We start from the raw sequence: 19552 nt of genomic DNA, 5'->3' as shown, positions 1-19552 counted from the left end.
CGTGCCTTTAAACTTAACCCGGATATACTTGATTTTAACTGAGACCCTGACGCGTAAAATACTACACAACGTATATTTACACACAACATACTTACTAACTTACAACATACTTTACTACACAAATGGATAATTTGAAGTATCAAAGACAATAAAAACAAATTGTTATTCTTTAAACTAATTCAGCGGAAACTTACACGACCATATATGTCTTGAAAAATAGGTAACTAGCAAACTCAATTTTTAATGGACTGACAACCATTGGCCTTCATGCAGTTTTAATACTTAGCGGGAACCAAGTTTGAAAATAAGGAACGTGTGTGAAAAGTCAACAGAAAAACCAGCCGAAAATATATCGTCATCAAGCTCTAGACAGTATAACGTTTCTGCACTATAACTTTTGCACCACTTTCCTAGCCGATATTATCCCTAGTTCCTACATGCTGCATTTAGTAGAAAAAGGCAAAAACTACCTTTAGTTGATTCATGGGTAAAATTTTTCCGTTTTCTTTCAACCTACAGCAAAACTTGAAAATAGGGTCCTACATAGGCCTGAACAGGTAATGAGTGGGCTGGGGCTCGCCCTAGATAATACTATAAAGAGGTTCACTTTATTAAGTGTCCCCAATGATCATGAGTGCCTTATGGGGAAGAACAGGGGAGTTCATTGCGAATTGCTGTGCGTAAATTTGACATTTGAATCGGAAAACTCGATGTTTTTAAGAGAAAGCAAAAATCAGGTTTTCAAATCCATTCACGATTTTTTCTCATTTTTTTTTTAAATCTTGAAAATACAACAAACAAAATAATTAAAATTATTTTTTTTAATTCTTTCCAAGTAAATATCCGCAAAAACAACCTTGAACCGTAATAGTGCTTTTCTGAAAAATCAACCATGGTATTTTTAGGGTCGGTTTTCGGCTAGACAAGACAATCACATATGACCCATTTCTTTTACAAGACAAACTAGAGTTACTGACATAACAACTAGGGTCACTTACAAGAGAAACTAAAACAATTACAGGTATCAGGAATCTTATCCAAACTGAGAGCTGATCCCCCAGTTTGTCAAAAATGTGAGATGGCTATGAAACAAGAAAGGATCTAATAGGAAAATTTCAGGCCAAGATTAGATACCAGATAGAGGTATTTCGTACACTGGGTGGCATAGTTAGGAAACGTAATATCACAGATCTGGGGACAGTGTATATTCCAAAGATATCTGCAGCTTGTCTCCATGAGAAGCAAAAAAAGCCAAAAATATGACAATTTACTTGGTTTTACTACGAAATACGAAGAAAACATTTTTTGTTGATTCAAGTGTGGTTCAAATGGGTGTTTTTGCCTTTCAATCCAGGAAGCCTACTTTTGGCTGACAAAAACTCCAGCCAATAATTGAGCTTTTTTGTTGGGTGTGGAGTTAATGGCCGTTTATGGCCTGACCTTCCACTCGGTTTAGTGAATCCACCCATGATAATAATAATAACAACAATTGCTGAATAGCGCTTTTTATCTCATTATGTTATTTTTCTGTAAATTTTAGCTGTTTTGTCTGGTTCTTTGTTTTTTTCACATATAAAGGCTTCCTGATCTGAAGCCGAAATATTCAGTGTTTTATCAGTGTATGTGCTCACTGAAATAAACGAAGTTTTTTGCCGATTTATATATTTTTTCATCTCCTTTCAATAACAAATAAAATGAATGTTAAGTTTATAAAGCCGTTAAATTTGTGCTGGATCTTAAATTTATACTGACTTTACATCGTGTAAAACCTCGACATTGCCTTATATGTTATTGTTTCCAATGGTAATATTGGTCTGAAAATTTTATAATCCTTAAGAAATTAACCAATGACCTCATATTAGCCTACTAAACAGCAAATTAATTCTCCATATTTGTACCTGTTTGATCCTAGTGTACGCTTGTGGTCCATGGACGACATAATTGTTTCAGTATTCAAAATTTAATTCCACCCGCATGTGGATTCTTGTAACATGAGGCCCTTGGTTTTAACTCTCGTAGCTAAATTACCTATCTCTAGCCTTATTCATTTACCATAGTTCTAAATCTCACTTAGAACACAAAACAATTCCAACTTGCCTCACATATGCCCCCTTCCTCATATTATTCATTAATATGTAGGCTTACAGTCGGCAGGCGCAATTGACTTGTTTCTATAACGTATACATTTTGCGTTCAAATATGCAGAATCTTTTAGTGTATTTTTTTTTCGGAAAACGTCCTAGAAAGAGCGTGGAGAGTCGCCTTGGATCAAGTGAAAAGTATGGGAAATATAGGATATTGCATTTTAAATCACAAACAAAAAATTTGAGACTATGAGGGGCTGGGCATAACTTTTCTTTGTATTTCCTTCGTCCTAAAGCCTGTTCTTGCCGTTTACGGACAATTTTGGCTTTCGAAATATAATAGCAAGCCACTTGGCCTTTAACGCTACCAATATCTGGAGTAATATCAGGCAGAATAAGGCCTTTGGTTTTAACCTTCGTAGCTATTACTCTTTTATTGTTGGTGTAAAGCTTACGCGGAACAAAATCATCTAAAATAATTTTAATTTGAATTTAATTTCAATTTCTTACTCCCTTCCAGTTATCCTCCACTAAAAAAATAACTACAAAACTAGGCTTCGACGAATCCATACGGGTATACGTCAGTAGTCGTTCAATACTCTGGTGAAAACTACAAAAAGAAAAATCTCATACCTCTGGGTTTTTTATCTTGCGTCGGACTCCACAAGAACAAAGTAAAATCGTCTGATCCTGAAACAAGTCGCTCGGGCCCAAGTGATAAAATGGAGTCTACCCGTGTCTGCGCCTTTTTTTGTAACACTTCCACTGTAAAAAAGAGAGACAAGAAATTAGTGAAACAACTTAACTCGCACAAAATCAAAGTGACTCAATGGCTTCCCCTTTTTTGGCCAGCTCCTGAACTTCAAAAAACGTCTTCTTTGCATATTTTCAGATATCTTTAAAGTGATACAGTACCTTAAACTATTACCCTGTCTCGTAAATTATAAACTTTTTTTCAGTTTGTGTTGCCAAACTTTTTGGATTTGAATGGACGGTCTTGCCAGAACTTCTTCAGTTTGTGTTGCCAAACTTTTTGGATTTGAATGGGTGGTCTTGCCAGAACTTGTAAATTATAAATTTTTTTTCAGTTTATGTTGCCAAACTTTTTGGATTTGAATGGGCGGTCTTGCCAAAACTCATAAATTATAAACTTTTTTTTCAGTTTGTGTTGCCAAACTTTTTGGATTTGAATGGACGGTCTTGCCAAAACTTGCAAATTATAAATTTTTTTCGGCTTATGTTGCCAAACTTTTTGGATTTGAATGGGCGGTCTTGCCAAAACTTGTAAATTATAAACTTTTTTTTCAGTTTGTGTTGCCAAACTTTTTGGATTTGAATGGACGGTCTTGCCAAAACTTGTAGAGTATGGATAAGGAATCTGAATAAATGACAGAAAACTGAAAGGCGACACCTAATTTCTCAGAAATCTTAGAAACCATATAACATCTCACGTTTTGTCCTGGACACAGAGATACTAATTTTGATAAGAATTCAATCATCAGAAAAAGTAAATTTGGTCTTTCGACTAAATTGAGCAGAATTTATTTTTAAAGTTCGTGAAAGGACATTCACCTAAGATTTTATAGCATATAAAATCCTATAGGACGGCTCAGACGGCGTTCGTTAAGTTCGTAAAGTCGTTCACAAAGTTCGTAAAGTTGTTTTGTTAACCTTCCGTAAACCTTTACTTGAGCAAGCATTAAAGTTAAACTTTAGTTGATGTTTTTCGTAAAGTTAACAAAGTTGACCAATAGGGAAAGAGTTCTAAAGCAAAACTTTTAAACAGATTTGGAAATGTGGAATCAGGAAACTGAAGATATGCTGATTTCTCTAGTCCGAGAAAAGCCTGTCATATACCAGTCTTCTAAAGGAAAACACAAAGACAGGATCTGCATTGAAAACACTGTCAACTTCACAAGAAAATAGGAAAAACCAGGGAATCTTGATATGCTTGATCCTGAAAACAGAACATGTAACAAGCCCTTATTCCTCATCAAACTATACTCACATCCCAAGCTCCTTATTTCTTCAAGACCTTTTCTCCGAAATATGAAATGCTTCAGAAATTTGAATAGTTTGCTGCTCAAAATGCACGTAAGGTACAAGGCTCACATGAGCAGTGAAAACTTTACGGAAACACACTTTGCGAACGACTTTACGAACTTTACGAACGCCGTCGGAGCCGTCCACATGTTAAAATGCGGCGCAACATACAGCATCATTGATAGAGTAAGGCCGTTTTTACCATTTACCATTAAGGCTTAGACCCATTTACGCCTGTCAAGCTTTCATGGGCACACACTTGTTTAAATGTATGTATGTATGTATGTATTTATAGCCCATCATACAAAATAATGAAGTGATGGAGTACAAAGAAACAACATGTCGTGTTACATTCTAAAATACAAACAAAAATAATTCAAAATTTTGCCATTCATGGCCGATTTTCTTGTTGCACATGTGTACATTCAACTCAGCTAGCTTAGCACACGGGTCAGATAAGCTATATATTTTCATATAATAGGAGTTGCGGGTCCACGAAGGAACTCGCAACAGAAACTTAGCAAATTTGAAGAAAACACGCTTCATCCTAAGAAGGTCAGATTCACTAAATATAGGGTAAAACGGTACTAAATACAGAATATGTGGCAGGACAACACTATTGTAAATCCTCGAAAGACGGTCTCTGTTCAAATGAAACTGAGAACTTACAATTGTATCATATGCACGACGGATTTTAGTTTCCATACTTTCTAGCATCAATAGCCTAGTTTTCTTCATATTTTTTCCAATAGGAAGGCCAAGATAATTCAACTTAACACAAGGCTTTACTTCTGTACTATCCAGATCTATAGGCATATCATCTTATCTACTCGCATCTAATTCATTAAAGGTCAAAACATCACATTGTGCTGCATTTAAGTATAGCCCAATATCACTGTAGTTCTTAGAATAACTCTAAAAGATATTTTTCTAGCCCACTGGTAGTCCTACTAATATTACTGAGTAATAATACTGAGCTGGAAGCGCTGTATTATTATAACCGTGGGAGAGGTAACCGCACCCTGCTTGACCCCGATATGAATTGGTATATACCCATCAGTGAGCAAAATGCTTCCAGGTATACATATTTTTGCTTTCATATGGCGGTACATGTACAGAAGAAGTGCAACGAAGTCTAGCGATATACCACTGTTCAAAAGCTCATTCATTACTTGGGGATGCAACAACGAATCAAAAAACATCATATGTTCCAAGCGCTGCGGTTTTGTTGCAGTGTCTCTAAAGGAAAAGATTTTTCTTCCTTCCCCCTGTTTTTACTATTATCTAGCCACTTTACTGATGATCGGAGGGATATTAAATTAGACAATAAAACCCTGATAAAATATTCTAGAAAGAAAAATAATCATAATTATACACAAAGCCAATACACAAAAATATACTCTATAGCCTATTACACATTAAATACAAGTGAACCGAGCTTCTTTCGGTCTCCTGGTACTGGAACACGGCAGGCTTGTATGTGTGTGATTCTCGCTGTTGGTTGTCCCCCGACCGCATATTTCATTGTGCATCATTTTCATATGTGATGCGTGTTGTTGCATTTCTTTTAGCAACATATTTCCTTGTGCTTCATTTTCGTTTACGATTCGTTGTGATGCTCGTTGTCACATGTCTTCAGAGTTTTCTTGGCATTGAGATTCATTAAGCATTATGATTAACTTGAACATTCTTCCATGGCCTTTTCCTTAACGGTTAGAAATAGTCTTGTCACATTGGATACCAGGTTATTAGACAAAAATATCTTCAATTGGATTTTGTATATCGACGGTGACTACGATATTAATTGTCCTGGAATTCTGTCCCATTGAATTCTGGATATTATTCTTTCAATTCCTATTTGTTTTAGTTGATTGACGCTCTTCTGCACTTTCTCCTAAATTATCATTATTTATACAAATTAGCCACTGTCATAACTTGAAAACCCTGTAAAGAATGACGTCCTCAATTCAGATGAGCCCTTTCCCGATCTTATAAGGCCGAAGGCTCGATACGATTATCCCTGGGAAAGAATATGAATTTTCCCAAAGTCATGACCTATCAAGATGACGAGCTTACCTCATTTAAGGAAGAAAGGTATGCATCTTAAAAAAGAGGATAAATCCGCTAGTACTTCCTTAAAAACTTAGTACAACCATAGTGAAACAAAGAGTTTACTTATAAAAATCTTGTGATTCAAAAGAATTGTTCTTGGTGCTGACTTAAAATTGAAAACAAGACCTAATCAGGCTTTTAAAAGATGGAGACATTGGCTTCTTTTTCTTGTAAACGCTTCAGGAGTAATGGGATTGGCTTACCAATGTACTTCACAAATGCATACAAAAAACCCAAGCACACTTCTTACTATGGAATTATAGGAAATTAATCCCTCTTTGGCACAACATTTCTAAAAATGAAATCAAGTAAAAATAGTGTAAACTCTTATACTTACAAGGCTCATCTACTTGAGTATATACTAGTGATGCTTCTCTTGGATCAAAGGCTCCAGTTCGAAGAACATAATCAGTACTCAAAGCTAAAGAATTTACCCAATGTGCATGACCTTCCAATGTTCGACACAAGATTCCCTGCAAAATATATCTAGTTAAAGACTTTTTGGAACCCAAGGCTAGTTTTAGAGTTTTCTTTCTTCTCTTGGTTTCACCAATAATGATGAGTTTTTATGGTAATTTTAAGGATTTGGTACTTTTTGTTATACTATCAATAATTTTTGTGTCACTAAGTTATATTTTTCTATATAAAACTGCCAACGCTAATGCTAGCCACTCATTGGAACACCTAAGTAAAGTACAGCTGTGCGCTCTCTTCCTCCGCCCTAATATATCCAAATTCATGTTCCATTAGATCTCTTTACTTCCATCCACGAAGTTCCAATTCAATTTACACCCTTTCTTATGACCTCTCCCCACCCCATTCGGGGAAAGACCTGCTTCTTGTTTGGCCCCAGAGAATGGCCAAAATAATGATTTTGGCAATCTATTATCCTTCATCGATGACTCGCAAAATTTGTCCAATCTTATTTTTTTACTCCCTGTGATACGATTACATTCTTGAACAATTAGTTTGAATATCGCAGAGCGTTTAGGTGAAATTCTAAAGAAATTCATAACTTGTTTCATAGTTCCTTGACAGTTTCTTAAAGCAGGTATGTAGCACGAATGACACTGGGCTAAGGAGTGGCTTGCACAGTAAACAAGGACTGCATGGGGAAAACTTTCGCAGACTATAGCAGCACAGCCTTGAGACTGGCCGTTTACATATGGAAGCTCCATCATAACCTTGCACCCCTAGGTATTTTTTGTAAGTTTCCATTTCACCGATGGTTTATATCAGGATTTTCGCTAATGTTGATACTTTTGCATGACTTTAAAAGTCCTCACGTAAGATATATCTATCGTCATTATCTTTAAACACAAACCTTGCACCTACAGTAAACTGCTTTACTACAGAAATGTCAGATGTTTCGTCGGCGAGAACACTAAAACATTTTGGCTCATTTATTTGTTGGACTAACCAGGATTGAATTCATTCACCACAGGTTTCAATTATGTAATTTTGTATTTTGAAGCTTAAATACGAGGCACTTAAACTACAATTTGTGAGATGTACCTTTAATACTTCATCCCCACCGTCAATACAATAGCGCAAAAGGGTCCTAACATTGCCAACATTCTCACTTGTCTCCTCTAAGGACAACGGACCTTGATCTCTATGTCTTCTGAGTGAAAGTTCCTGGTGGCCACACAAATTAACGGTTTTTAGGGCATTTCCACGATTCGACCATCTGGAGGCGAGTGGGGCGACGGTTGATCCGAAAAATTTTTATATTTTTAACTTACGAACAAGTGATTTGATGAAATTTTACATTTAGGAGAATATCATGTCTCAGAGCTCTTATTTTAAATCCCTACCGGAACCAGTGACATTAGGGAGAGTTAGAGGGGGAAACCTAAAATCTTGAAAAACGCTTAGAGTGGAGGGATCGAGATGAAACTTGGCGGGAGAAAGAAGCACAAATCTTAGATACGTGATAGACATAACCGGAACGGATCTACTATTTTGGGGGGAGTTGGGGGGGGGGGGGAGATTAACTAAGAAAAATTAGAAAAATGAGGCATTTTCAACTTAAAAAGGAGTGATTGGACCTCAATGAAATATCATATTTAGAAGGACGTCGTAACTCAGATGTTTTATTTTCAATCCCGACCGGATCCAGTGTCATTGGGGGGAGGACCGGAAATCTTGGAAAACGCTTAGAGTGGAGAGATCAGGATGAAACTTGGTGGGAAGACTAAGCACAAGTTGAAGATACGCGACTATAGCCAGACCAGATCCGCACTCTTTGGGGGAGTTGGGGGGGGGGGTAATTCGGAGAAATTAAAAAAATGAGGTGTTTGTAACTTACGAACGGGTGATCAGGTAATAAAATTTGATATTTAGAAGGATCTTGTGCTTCAACGCTCTTATTTTAAATCCCGACCAGATCCGGTGAGAGTGGGGAGAGTTGGAGGGGGAAACCGGAAATCTTGGAAACCGGCAATCTTGGAAAAAACTTAGAGTAGAGAGATTGGGATGGAACTTGATGGGAAGAATAAGCACAAGTTTTAGATACGTGATTGACATAATTGGAACGCAACGGATCCGCTCTCTTTGGGGGAGTTGGGGGGATTTCCAGTGCCTTGGCGAGTTCGGTGCTTCTGGACGTTCTAAGATGATGAAAATTTGTAGGCGTGTTAGGGACCTGAAAAAACTGACTTGATAAAAGTTGTTTCCCCGATTTGACCATCTGGGGGCTGGAGGGAGAGGAAAAAATTGAAAAAATAAGGTATTTTTAACTTACGAATGGGTGATCGGATCTTAAGGAAATTTGAATTTTAGAAGGACCTCGTGTCTCAGAGCTCTTATTTTGAATCCCGACAGTATCCGGTGATATTGGGGGAGTTGGAGGGGGAAACGGGAAATCTTTGAAAACGCTTAGAGTGGAGAGATCGGGATGAAACTTGGTGGGAAGAATAGGCACAAGTACTAGATACGTGATTGACATAAGCGGATTGAATCCGCTCTCTTTGGGGGAGTTGTTAATTCGAAAAAAAAATTGGGTGTTTTTAAGTTAAGAACGGGTGACCGGATCTTAATGAAATTTGATATTTAGACACAACGTAACCTGAATGGATCGGCTCTCTTTAGGGGAGTTAGGGGGTGGGTCCTATGATTTGGCGAGTTCGGTGCTTCTGGATGTGCTAGGACTATGAAAATTGGTAGGCTTGTCAGGGACTTGCACAAATTGACCTGAAAAAGTCGTTTTCCCCGATTCGCCCGCTGGGGGGCTGAAGGGAGAGGAAAAATTAAAAAAAAAGATGAATTTTGATATTTAGAAGGACCTCCTGTCTCAGAGCTCTTATTTTAAATCCCGACCGACATTAAGCTTCTGACTTTCCTTTTAAATCAATCTATTGATCCTTAAAATTTTGCTAGAGCTCATACCATATGATTTACCATATCATTGTTATTATGGTGATTTTTTCTTTTGGTTTTCAGAAATTTGGATTTTTCTCCCAAGATCAACCTGAGCTGCTACACTAGGTGTTTTCTTCTCATGAACGGACATAAAGTATTGAGCCGTAATATAAAACTGCTGGTGGTAATCAGCCGCTTCATGAGAGCAAAAATACTCCTTTGCTTATTTCCACAGAGCAAAGGGTTCACTTAGTAGATACCTGAGTTTTTACATAACTTCCCTTGCTTACTTCACCATTTTCATTAGAAAAAACGACAGCAATATTTATAATAAGCTCCTTGCTTAAATTCGGAATAACACAACCAAGGAAATTCAGCTAATCACTGTCTTTTGAATTTTAGTTCTTTGACCATGAAGAAATTTGTAAAGCTCAGGAGGATTCCAGGCATTTTAAAGCACAGCATATTTCACTTCACTGGATAAAACTACAGCTCTGTTATTATATTGGCCTATATCAAATGTATTACAAGTCTGAGCATTAGCCCTAATTCCGGTTGCTATTGCAGAACTGTCTGAATATGATGTACCTGCCTTAATGCTGGGATCTATCAAGACGTTATTGCTGTAAGGATGAGAGTTCACTATCCACTTGTTGATCAGTCTTATTGTTACTATTCACTTGGCTCCTGCTATAAACCAACTGTTCCTTTTTGAAAAAGTCTGTAATTGCTAATTTCCGTTACATGATCCCTTTTGACTTATTATCACAAAAAAGTTCAAAGACATTATTTTTACTTTTTGTAAAATTTCGAAAATGCAGACGTAAAAACATCCATATTTCAGTAAGGCACATGCAAAGGGAAGTACATTGAACCTGACCCCTAACCCTAATCTCGAAGTTCGTAGACTATGGCTATGGTCACTCTGATATTAATGTAAATCAACTTTGGTTTGTACTTTACGAGGTTGATCCATCAGTAGCGTCAATTCACAAGAATTTAGGGGGCAAAGGAGTGGGGGAAAAATGTTTTTTTAAAAGTCTAGGAGAGAAGAATTGTCATTATTTTCAATTTTTCAATGAAAGCACCGAAAAAAAAGGTATTATTAAATGATAATAATTAAAAAAAAAACGTTTTTCAAAATCCTGGCAGGGTTGACAGATCTAGGACAAAGCCTCCTGCCCTCCTGCTATTGAACCCACTGTGTCCCACGCTCCTAATTAAAATCTTAAGCACGTGCATGATTTCTGTCGCTCATTTAAGAAACAAAATAAATATCCCTCGATAAGGAAAGATAAAAATCCATGTTTACGTGATTATTTTTTATAGGAGTGATCGGGGTAATGCATAAATAAATTTATTTGGGGAGGGGACAGAATTTCTGAATTGGTTGTGAGTAAAAACAAGGTAAATACATGAAGAATATAGAAAGTTATGCAAAAAATACTAATAAGTATTGAGATTTTAGTCGAAGAAATTTCCTCATTACAAGACAATTTTTAGCTGTTATACCTTTTTTAGGAAGCAAAAGAGATGCCACAGCGACAAATTTCTCTTTGCCATCTTGTGCCATGAGCCCACAACTTCGGCCTACATAGTGTCCAATCTCCGACGAACACATGTTACGAAGTCGATTAGTTCTCAGCGATTACCTGCTAAACTGCAACAATTTTCGTTTCAAATCACATATTCAAGATCAATGTTAATTGAACAAGAACTGTAATTAATTGGTTTCTAAAAACTAACAATTAAAAACATGTTTAGTTTCATTAAGAACGCATGTTAAATTAATTTAAGAGAAGATAATTTTTATTATATCCATATGCAGAATGTTAGACGTCTTATAAAACACGTGAAAAAAAAATGCAGCATTTGCGACGGACAGCTGATGGGGAAAATTAGAATTAGACTATCAGACTTAAACAAAATATTTTTAAATTGCACAATATTGTTGTCACTGTTTCAGTGACCTACTGATTAAACAACAGTTGAGAATAGGGCTTGTTCCAGAATGAAGAGCGATGAGAGGCCCTCCATTTGAAAAAAGAATCCCATAAGAAAATAAAAGAGCCTACGTAAAAAAGATCTAAACAAATTAAATTGCTGTCATGATGTTCAAATGAAAAAAAATGTACAAATACCTAAATATTGCATTTAATTAAGATGAAATTACACTTTCACTTTCCAGGCTGTAGTCTAGGGCAGGGGTGAAAGTCCCCTATACTAATAGACAACATTAATAGAAAAATTTAGCACAAGAAAACTTTGAGCAAGGACAGAAATTTAATAAAAAAAAACAAGTTTGTTCATATAAAAGAAAAAAGTAACGTTATAACCTAAATCGAGCAGATATTTCTCAAAATATTTTCCCCACTTTAATTCCATGCTATTCATGCTGAAGTTTATTAAAGAATTACAACAATAAATTTCCAACTTTCATTTCTCTTTTATATAATTTAAAGTAAAATAAAAAAAAAAACACAATAAAATGACAATTAAAACGTGACTTAATTTATTACACAGAATATCTGTAAGGCATTAGCATATTGTTTATAACAAGCGTCAAAAGATTTAAAACGTGTGAAGTTTTAGCTATTGGCTAATGATTCAATCATTTCTCTCTAAAGCCATCGAAAGTTATGTCTTCTGGGTCTTCTGGATCTTTAGTCTTCCGGGGAACACTCCTTCTCCGTGGACTCATTGCGCTGGAAAGGTGGAAACTGCACCATTGTGCTAGACTAACAAATGGAGGGTGCCAGTAGGCTGGGAGCTTGCTGCTCAAATCAATACCCATGAAACATCCATGACAAACATCAATATTTCGAAAAATGACAAGACAGGCAAAAACCCGAAAAGACGAAAAATCAAGGATATTTATAGCTCTCAAAAATAAAAAAGGAATGCAAATATTTCAATCAAGACCACCGCTCGACTATCCTCAGTGCAAGAATAAAAAAAAAGGACCTTGAAAAACGGGCTAAAATAAATAACAAGAGCCAAGAGCTCATATGGTATGAGCTCTGGCAAAATTCTAAGAATTAATAGATGGCTTGAAAAGGAAAATCAGAGGATTAATGCCGGTCGCGATTTAAAATGAGAGCTCTGAGTCACGAGGTCTTTCTACATATCAAAATTCATTAAGATCCGATCACCCACTCGTAAGTTAAAATTACCTCAATTTTTCTAATTTTTTCTCTCCCTTCAGCCCTCTAGATGGTCGAATCGGGGAAAACGACTTTATCAAGTCAATTTGTACAGCTCCCTGACACGCCTACCAATTTTCATCGTCCTAGCACGTCCAGAAGCACAAATCTCGCCAGAGCACTGAACCCCACCTCCTAACTCCCCCAAAGAGAACGGACCCAGTCCGGTTACGTCAATCACGCATCTACGACATTTATAAGCGTTTTCCAAGATTTCCGGTCCCCCCAACTCCCTCCAGTGTCAACAGATCTGGTCGCGATTTGAAATAAAAGCTCCGAGACATGAGTTCCTTCTAAATATCAAATTTCACCAAGATCCGGTCACCCGTTCTTAAGTTAAAATACCTCAATTTTTCTAATTTTTCCAAGTTAACAACCACCAGCTCCCCTAAAGAGAACGGATCCGTTCCAATTATGTCAATCACGTATTTATAACTTGTACTTATTCTTCCCATCAAGTTTCATCCCGATCTCTCCACTCTAAGCGTTTTCCAAGATTTCTGGTTTCCCCCTCCAACTCCCCCAAATGTCACCGGATCTGGTCAGAATTTAAAATAAGAGTTCTATCCTTCAAAAAGATCAAATTTCATTAAGATCTGATTACCCGTTCGTAAGTTACAAATACCTCATTTTTTCTAATTTTTTCGAAACACCCCCCCCCCCAACTCCACCAAAGAGAGCGGATCCGGTCTGGTTATTTCCGTCACATATCTTGGACTTATGATTATTCTCCCCACCAAGTTTCAACCTGATCTCTCTGCTTTAAGCGTTTTCCAAGATTTCCGGTACCTCCCCCACCCCAATATTACTGGATCAGGTCGGGATTTAAAATACGAGATCTGAGTTAAGAGGTCATTCTAAATATGAAATTTCATTAAGATCCGATCACTCCTTCGTAAGTTAAAAATACCTCATTTTTTCTAATATTTTTGAATTTTCCGGTTATCTCCGGGTAATTCCATTCCGGTTATCTCAATCACGTATCTAGTACTTGTGATTATTTTCCCCACCAAGTTTCATCCTGATCCCTCCACTTTAAGTGTTTTCCAAGATTTTAGGTCCCCCCCCCAACTCCACGCAATGTCACCGGATCCGGTCGGGACTTAAAACAAGAGCTCTGAGACACGATATCCTTCCAAACATCAAATTTCATCAAGATCCGGTAACCCGTTCGTAAGTTAAAAATACCTCGTTTTTTCAAATTTTTCCGAGTTAACCGTCCTCCTAAACCCAAACCAGATGGTCGAATCGGGTAAACGATAGTTTCTAATTTAATCTGGTCTGATTCCTGATACTCCTGCCAAATTTCATCGTCCTAGATTACCTGGAAGTGCCTAAAGTAGTAAAACCGGGACAGACAAATAGACCGACCGACAGACCGACAGAATTTGCGATCGCTATTTGTCACTTGGTAGATGCCAGGTGCCATAAAAACCAAACCGGGCGGTCTAAATACTTTTTTTATTTATTAACATTTTATAATTAATAAATACTTTTATTTTATTTTAAAACACTTTTATTTTAGTGGCCTTTTTTACGGTTTGATCTTATTTATTTTTGTGGTTGTTTTTAAAGGTCCCTTTTTCAATTCAAAAAAAGCCAATTCAAAAAAGGCATTCCACTTTAAAAAAAAATAAAAAATTATTACTTTGTACTCCAATGATGGAGTCGCAAAGGCCCAGAAAGATTCTATACTTGTCAAATCAAGATATAAAAGTTTTAAAGTTTTGATCTTATTTATTTTTGTGGTTGTTTTTAAAGGTCCCTTTTTCAATTCAAAAAAAGCCAATTCAAAAAAGGCATTCCACTTTAAAAAAAAATAAAAAATTATTACTTTGTACTCCAATGATGGAGTCGCAAAGGCCCAGAAAGATTCTATACTTGTCAAATCAAGATATAAAAGTTTTATGGTGGATTCCCAATCATATCTTGAAGCAAACACAGGCTCCAAGTCTGATTTAGATCACAACCTGACAATCACTAGAATGTAACTTCGGTTATCCACCGAGCATAGAAGCCATATACCCCTCAGAATAGATATGAAGGGTCTACAAAATTAGCCAAGGCTATGTTCCGCTTGGCCTTGTCAAACAGGTTCAACGTCATTCTCACCTTGAAAGATAAAGAAAACGCCGAGGATCTTCCCGATGATTATGTAGATAGAAAGTGGAACCAGCTTATTGCAACAATATAGGAGTCAACGAAAGAATTTATTTGTTTTTATTATCCTTTTTTATCTGCTTAAATTTTTATATCTGGAAGTGTATGACAGGATATAGCGTAAAAATGTATTATCTATTACAATTGGTTGTCATGTACTTTAATAGCTGCATGAAAAAGCATAGTTTCATATTTTGATTCCTGTTCTTCAACGCAGGCAGTGGCTGCAGGTGAATAGCCCCCTACCAAAAGCAAGTTAAGTGATACATGATCTTGTTCAGTGAATATTGTTTGAAGTGACACCTAAACAAGCTACTTATTACAGAAAGCACAAATAAATCAAGTGATACGGACGCATTTGACCTATTGGTCGTACGCGTCAAAACCCAGACAACTAACAATAGCGAAAGAAGTCTTCAGTAATTCAAAATAAAAAAAAAATGCTGGATCAGCCAAAAAATCAACAAGGTAGCCGACAAGTATCGAGCATCTTCCTTTAAAACAAAGCTTAGGAAGCAAAGAGCGAAAGTTAAGAAGTTAAGAAAGTTAGTCATATATAACAGACTGGCAAAACTACTGGATGGAAATGGTAAATTGCATGGAAACCACGTCTAAAACACACGGGATCCGTATTTAAAGAAATATTATAGTTTATTTTGAGTCTAATTTTAATTGATTCCCGAAGAAACTGTTTTATGCCTGAGTCATTACTAATGAGAGAGGATTTTTCAAAGAGTATTGTGTGGCTGGGGTTATCAAAAATATGGCTACTTAAAGCAGAATCAAAGGAGTTGTTAGCACTATTAGAAATTAAGACTTTGTCTATGTCCTCTTAATGCTATTGTAGGCTTTTTTTCCAAATTCTGATAGAATTCTGCCTACATAGTAACTGTCAGAGTCACAAGGTTCTTGATAAACCCCTGTTAGGCAAGTACCTGGGGTTTTATCTTTACCAGAGTTTAAAAGATTTGTGATTTTAAAGTCATTAGTGAAAACTACATACAGATTATTTTTGCGCCAACGTTTTTTAATTTGCTGTGATTTTTGGGATACATGGAAGATATATTATATTTGAGGGCTTATCGGGAGCCTCACATGAAAAAAAAACTTATGAGCTGGTAAAAAACCTCTTGTACCAAGGTAACATGTGTTCTAAGGCTACTTTTTCACCACTGACACAGATACGGTCTGCCGCTGATCCATATGTGCGTCGACTTCAGGGGCAGCGTTCAATTCTGTCAAGGCAGAAGCTCTCTGTCTTATCCTAGAAATACTGGAATACCCTCGCATTGCCAAGAGTTTTAGAAAGCGTAATGCCAAGGTACAGACTTATGGTAAATAATCTGAAAAATTCGCTGTGGATTTAGGGGTAAAGCAAGGCGAGGTTCTATACCCATCCTATTCAATTACTTAATTAATTTGGTTATGGCCAGAGTTGTAAGCACACACAGAGGAATGACGGTTGGTATTCAGGTCACTGACCACGACTATGCTCGTGATATTGCCCTCGCAGGGAACAATCCACTGAAAGACCAAATGATGTAGAACAAAGTTAAACACTACTATGCTACGGTTGGATTAGGAAATTAATCCATCAAAGACAAAAGTGATTTCTGCCTATTATCAGAATCCCCTCTGTATATCCCTGGACGGCAACATCATTGACTAAGTTAGAAGATTTGTCTATCTTGAATTCCTTGTTGATTTGCAAGGGGGGAGAGGATCAAACCACGACATTGAAAGGCGTATTCGACTAGCCTCTGCTAGCTTCACTCAGCTCGCTAAATCACTATGAAAACATTGAAGCATAAACCTCACAAATAAAATTAGAGTCTACGAGGTGACCATCAGAAGCACTCTCCAATATGGGTGTGAAACGTGGGCTGCCAAAGCTCAAAATATTAGAAATCTAGATGTCTTTAATCACGATTGCCTCCGTCTTATTCTATGTGTCAGTCATCATAAACAAATATCCAATAAGGAGATCCGTCAGTGCCGCGCCTCAATACATACTGAAGGAAGACACTCTCGGAACAAGAGTAAACACTCTTCCTCCAAGAGTGTAGAAAGAGCAAACACTCTTCCTTCAAGCGGACAAAAACAAATTCTTGTCTAAAAATTTTAGTACGAAGCTGAAAGGGGGTATGGGCAATGAAGGGGGGAGGGGTCCAGGTAACACTTGAAATCCCAATATTTTCGCAATTTTTTAGTAGATTTCTCGAATCCACCTTATTTCGGCACTTTTTTTCGAATTTACGCCCCCCACTCAGAAATCGTTTCTCTCCCAAAATTAAATTTTATGAGCGAACAATGCAGTGACTAAGAAGCAGGAGACGAGAAGAATGTAAAACCAAGAGCAAAAATTTAAAAAACCAAAAAATAAAAAGCAACATACGTCTTCAGGTCTCCATAATTTAATTGTCCTATCTTGTGACGATGAATAAAGAAGTCCATTAGCTCCCCATCGTATGCAGGTTACACTCAACTTGTGGCCAGATAAAGTGATCAATATATTACCAAGTATAGCGTCCCAAATTTTTATATCCCCGTCCTTAGAAGAACTTGCAACTTTCCGACAATTCGGATTCCTATGGAAAGGAAAGGCTGTTACAAATTTAGTATATATACGCAAGTTATAATCTGCCGCTCTTTCAGCTATTTAATCTAAAGCTAAGGGAGAAAGTGCAGTCATAAGACTATTGTCGCGTGTCTAGACTGCTTTCATCAACTTTTTTTTTCATTTTAAACGATCTATATTAACTTACCTTTTTCGTAAAATAGTGACCTTGTTACTTTGAATAGTTAATAAACCGACAACCATTATTCAAATACTAAAAGTTACATATGGTATGGGATTTGGTAGAGGAGAGAAAAAAGTTGTGGTTAGTTACGCATGACCCGGAGACCAACCAGGTTAGACCAAAGGAATGATTCTCCAACGACCATGCCCAACCTCCATTAAACTGATACCGTTTTATACCATTAATAAAAGGAAAAAACTTCTAAGAAACACTTAAAAAAAGTAAAGAGCGGTATCAAAATCTAAAATGAGCCCAATCTAAATCTAATAGAACTTTTACATGGTTGTATAAAATGATTGTCATCCCATCTTGATGATAGTCTATCATCCATCCTGGGGAAGAACTAAGGTAGATAGGTATACAGTAAGGGAAATTCAAATACACTATAAAATCAACAGTATATTGAGCGATTTATACGTGTCTCTCATTTATGATGACAAGCACAACGTAATTTACTACAAAGTCAAGTGAATCACAATGGAGACCGTAATTTCGGCTAAAATTGCTCCTCTTTTTAAGTGTGTTGACCAAAATTTTTATATTTAAAATCTACAGCAATTAGCATCGACTCCGATTAATGCCACCAGCATTTGGAGCCTACTGTATGGCATTGGGATATCACACAATCTTTTATCTGTGACAGTAGTATGTTATTAAACCTTACGTCCCAGGATTCTACAATATCTAGGATTCTGAGTATAAACTCCCGTTTTTACATGGAGATATTTATTGAAGTTTAAATATTGAAATTTAAATATTTAATTTTAATATTGAGTAAGAGAAATTTAAAAAAGCAAAGGGAACGTAAAAGTACATTCAAACAAGCAAAGGTATTATTGAGACAAGAGTCAGTATTAATCGAACTAATTTAAATTAATCGATACTAACATTTATCGATCTAAGAATATTAATAGAGAATTATAAATGCTAATCGAACTAATCGAATCAATTAACATACAAATGCATCGGTTCCCAAGCCAAGAATGTCACCCACTGTTTGTGACCAGTTAATGGTTTGCCGATCTGCTTCCCTGTGTCCGGATCCCAAATGCATATCATTCCATTTTTGTCTGCTGAGGCCAGCTTACGTCCATCAGGTGACCAAGCTACACATAAGACCCAATGTTTATGCGATTTACACGTATGATGTGGCGTTTCTGTGTTAATATCCCAAAATCGAACGGTTGTATCTCCTGAACCACTTGCAAGAGAACGGCCGTCTGGACTAAATAAAGCTGATATTACAGCTTCTGCATGACCAGGCATTGAACTAAAAATGAAAGATTTCAGTTTTAGGGAAGATCATAAAAAACCCACAAAAGCACTCAAGGCAAAAAAGGCATATTTCAACGCTTTTAAAAACGCAGGAATACGAACTGCGATAATATTAGCAAACAAGAACTAGACAAGAATGACAAAAAAAGAAAATAGAAAAAAGTAAAAAACGATAAATAAAAACAGAAAAGAACATTTAATATTCGACTACAAAGCCCCAAAGAAATTATTTATGATTCAACAATCTATAAATGATCGACTTGCGCACTACCCAAGTTCCGTTTTATAAAGAGAACTCAAGGCAAAAATTAAATTAATTGGACTGAGTGCAGAAAATTAAGAATGACTAAGTTTGTGTGTTGATTAATTTACATTTCTTCGTGGTACGTGAATAACGAGAATGCTTAATGTAATAATTTATTCCACTTTTAAAATTTAACTGACCCCAAACATATGAGAAATCTCATTTGGTGACGAGAAGAAGCGCAAAAACAAGCAACAGTTAATTAAG

General features: G+C 36.5%; 1 protein-coding gene across 2 annotated transcripts in view; it reads right to left on the bottom strand.

Annotated features, from left to right (window-relative positions):
* Positions 1-19552, bottom strand: part of LOC136033931 (notchless protein homolog 1-like) — a 135845-nt gene that overhangs the window by 28408 nt on the left and 87885 nt on the right. For both annotated transcript variants that reach the window (XM_065714947.1, XM_065714946.1), the window contains 4 exons: positions 18725-19036; positions 17361-17553; positions 6577-6712; positions 2718-2849 (listed from right to left, as the gene is read on the bottom strand). In XM_065714947.1, coding sequence (XP_065571019.1) covers positions 2718-2849; positions 6577-6712; positions 17361-17553; positions 18725-19036 — 773 coding nt within the window. The remainder of the gene's footprint in view (positions 1-2717; positions 2850-6576; positions 6713-17360; positions 17554-18724; positions 19037-19552) is intronic.

Source organism: Artemia franciscana, chromosome 12, assembly GCF_032884065.1.
Source record: "Artemia franciscana chromosome 12, ASM3288406v1, whole genome shotgun sequence".
NCBI lineage: Eukaryota > Metazoa > Arthropoda > Branchiopoda > Anostraca > Artemiidae > Artemia > Artemia franciscana.
This window is presented reverse-complemented; position numbering and strand designations above follow the sequence as displayed.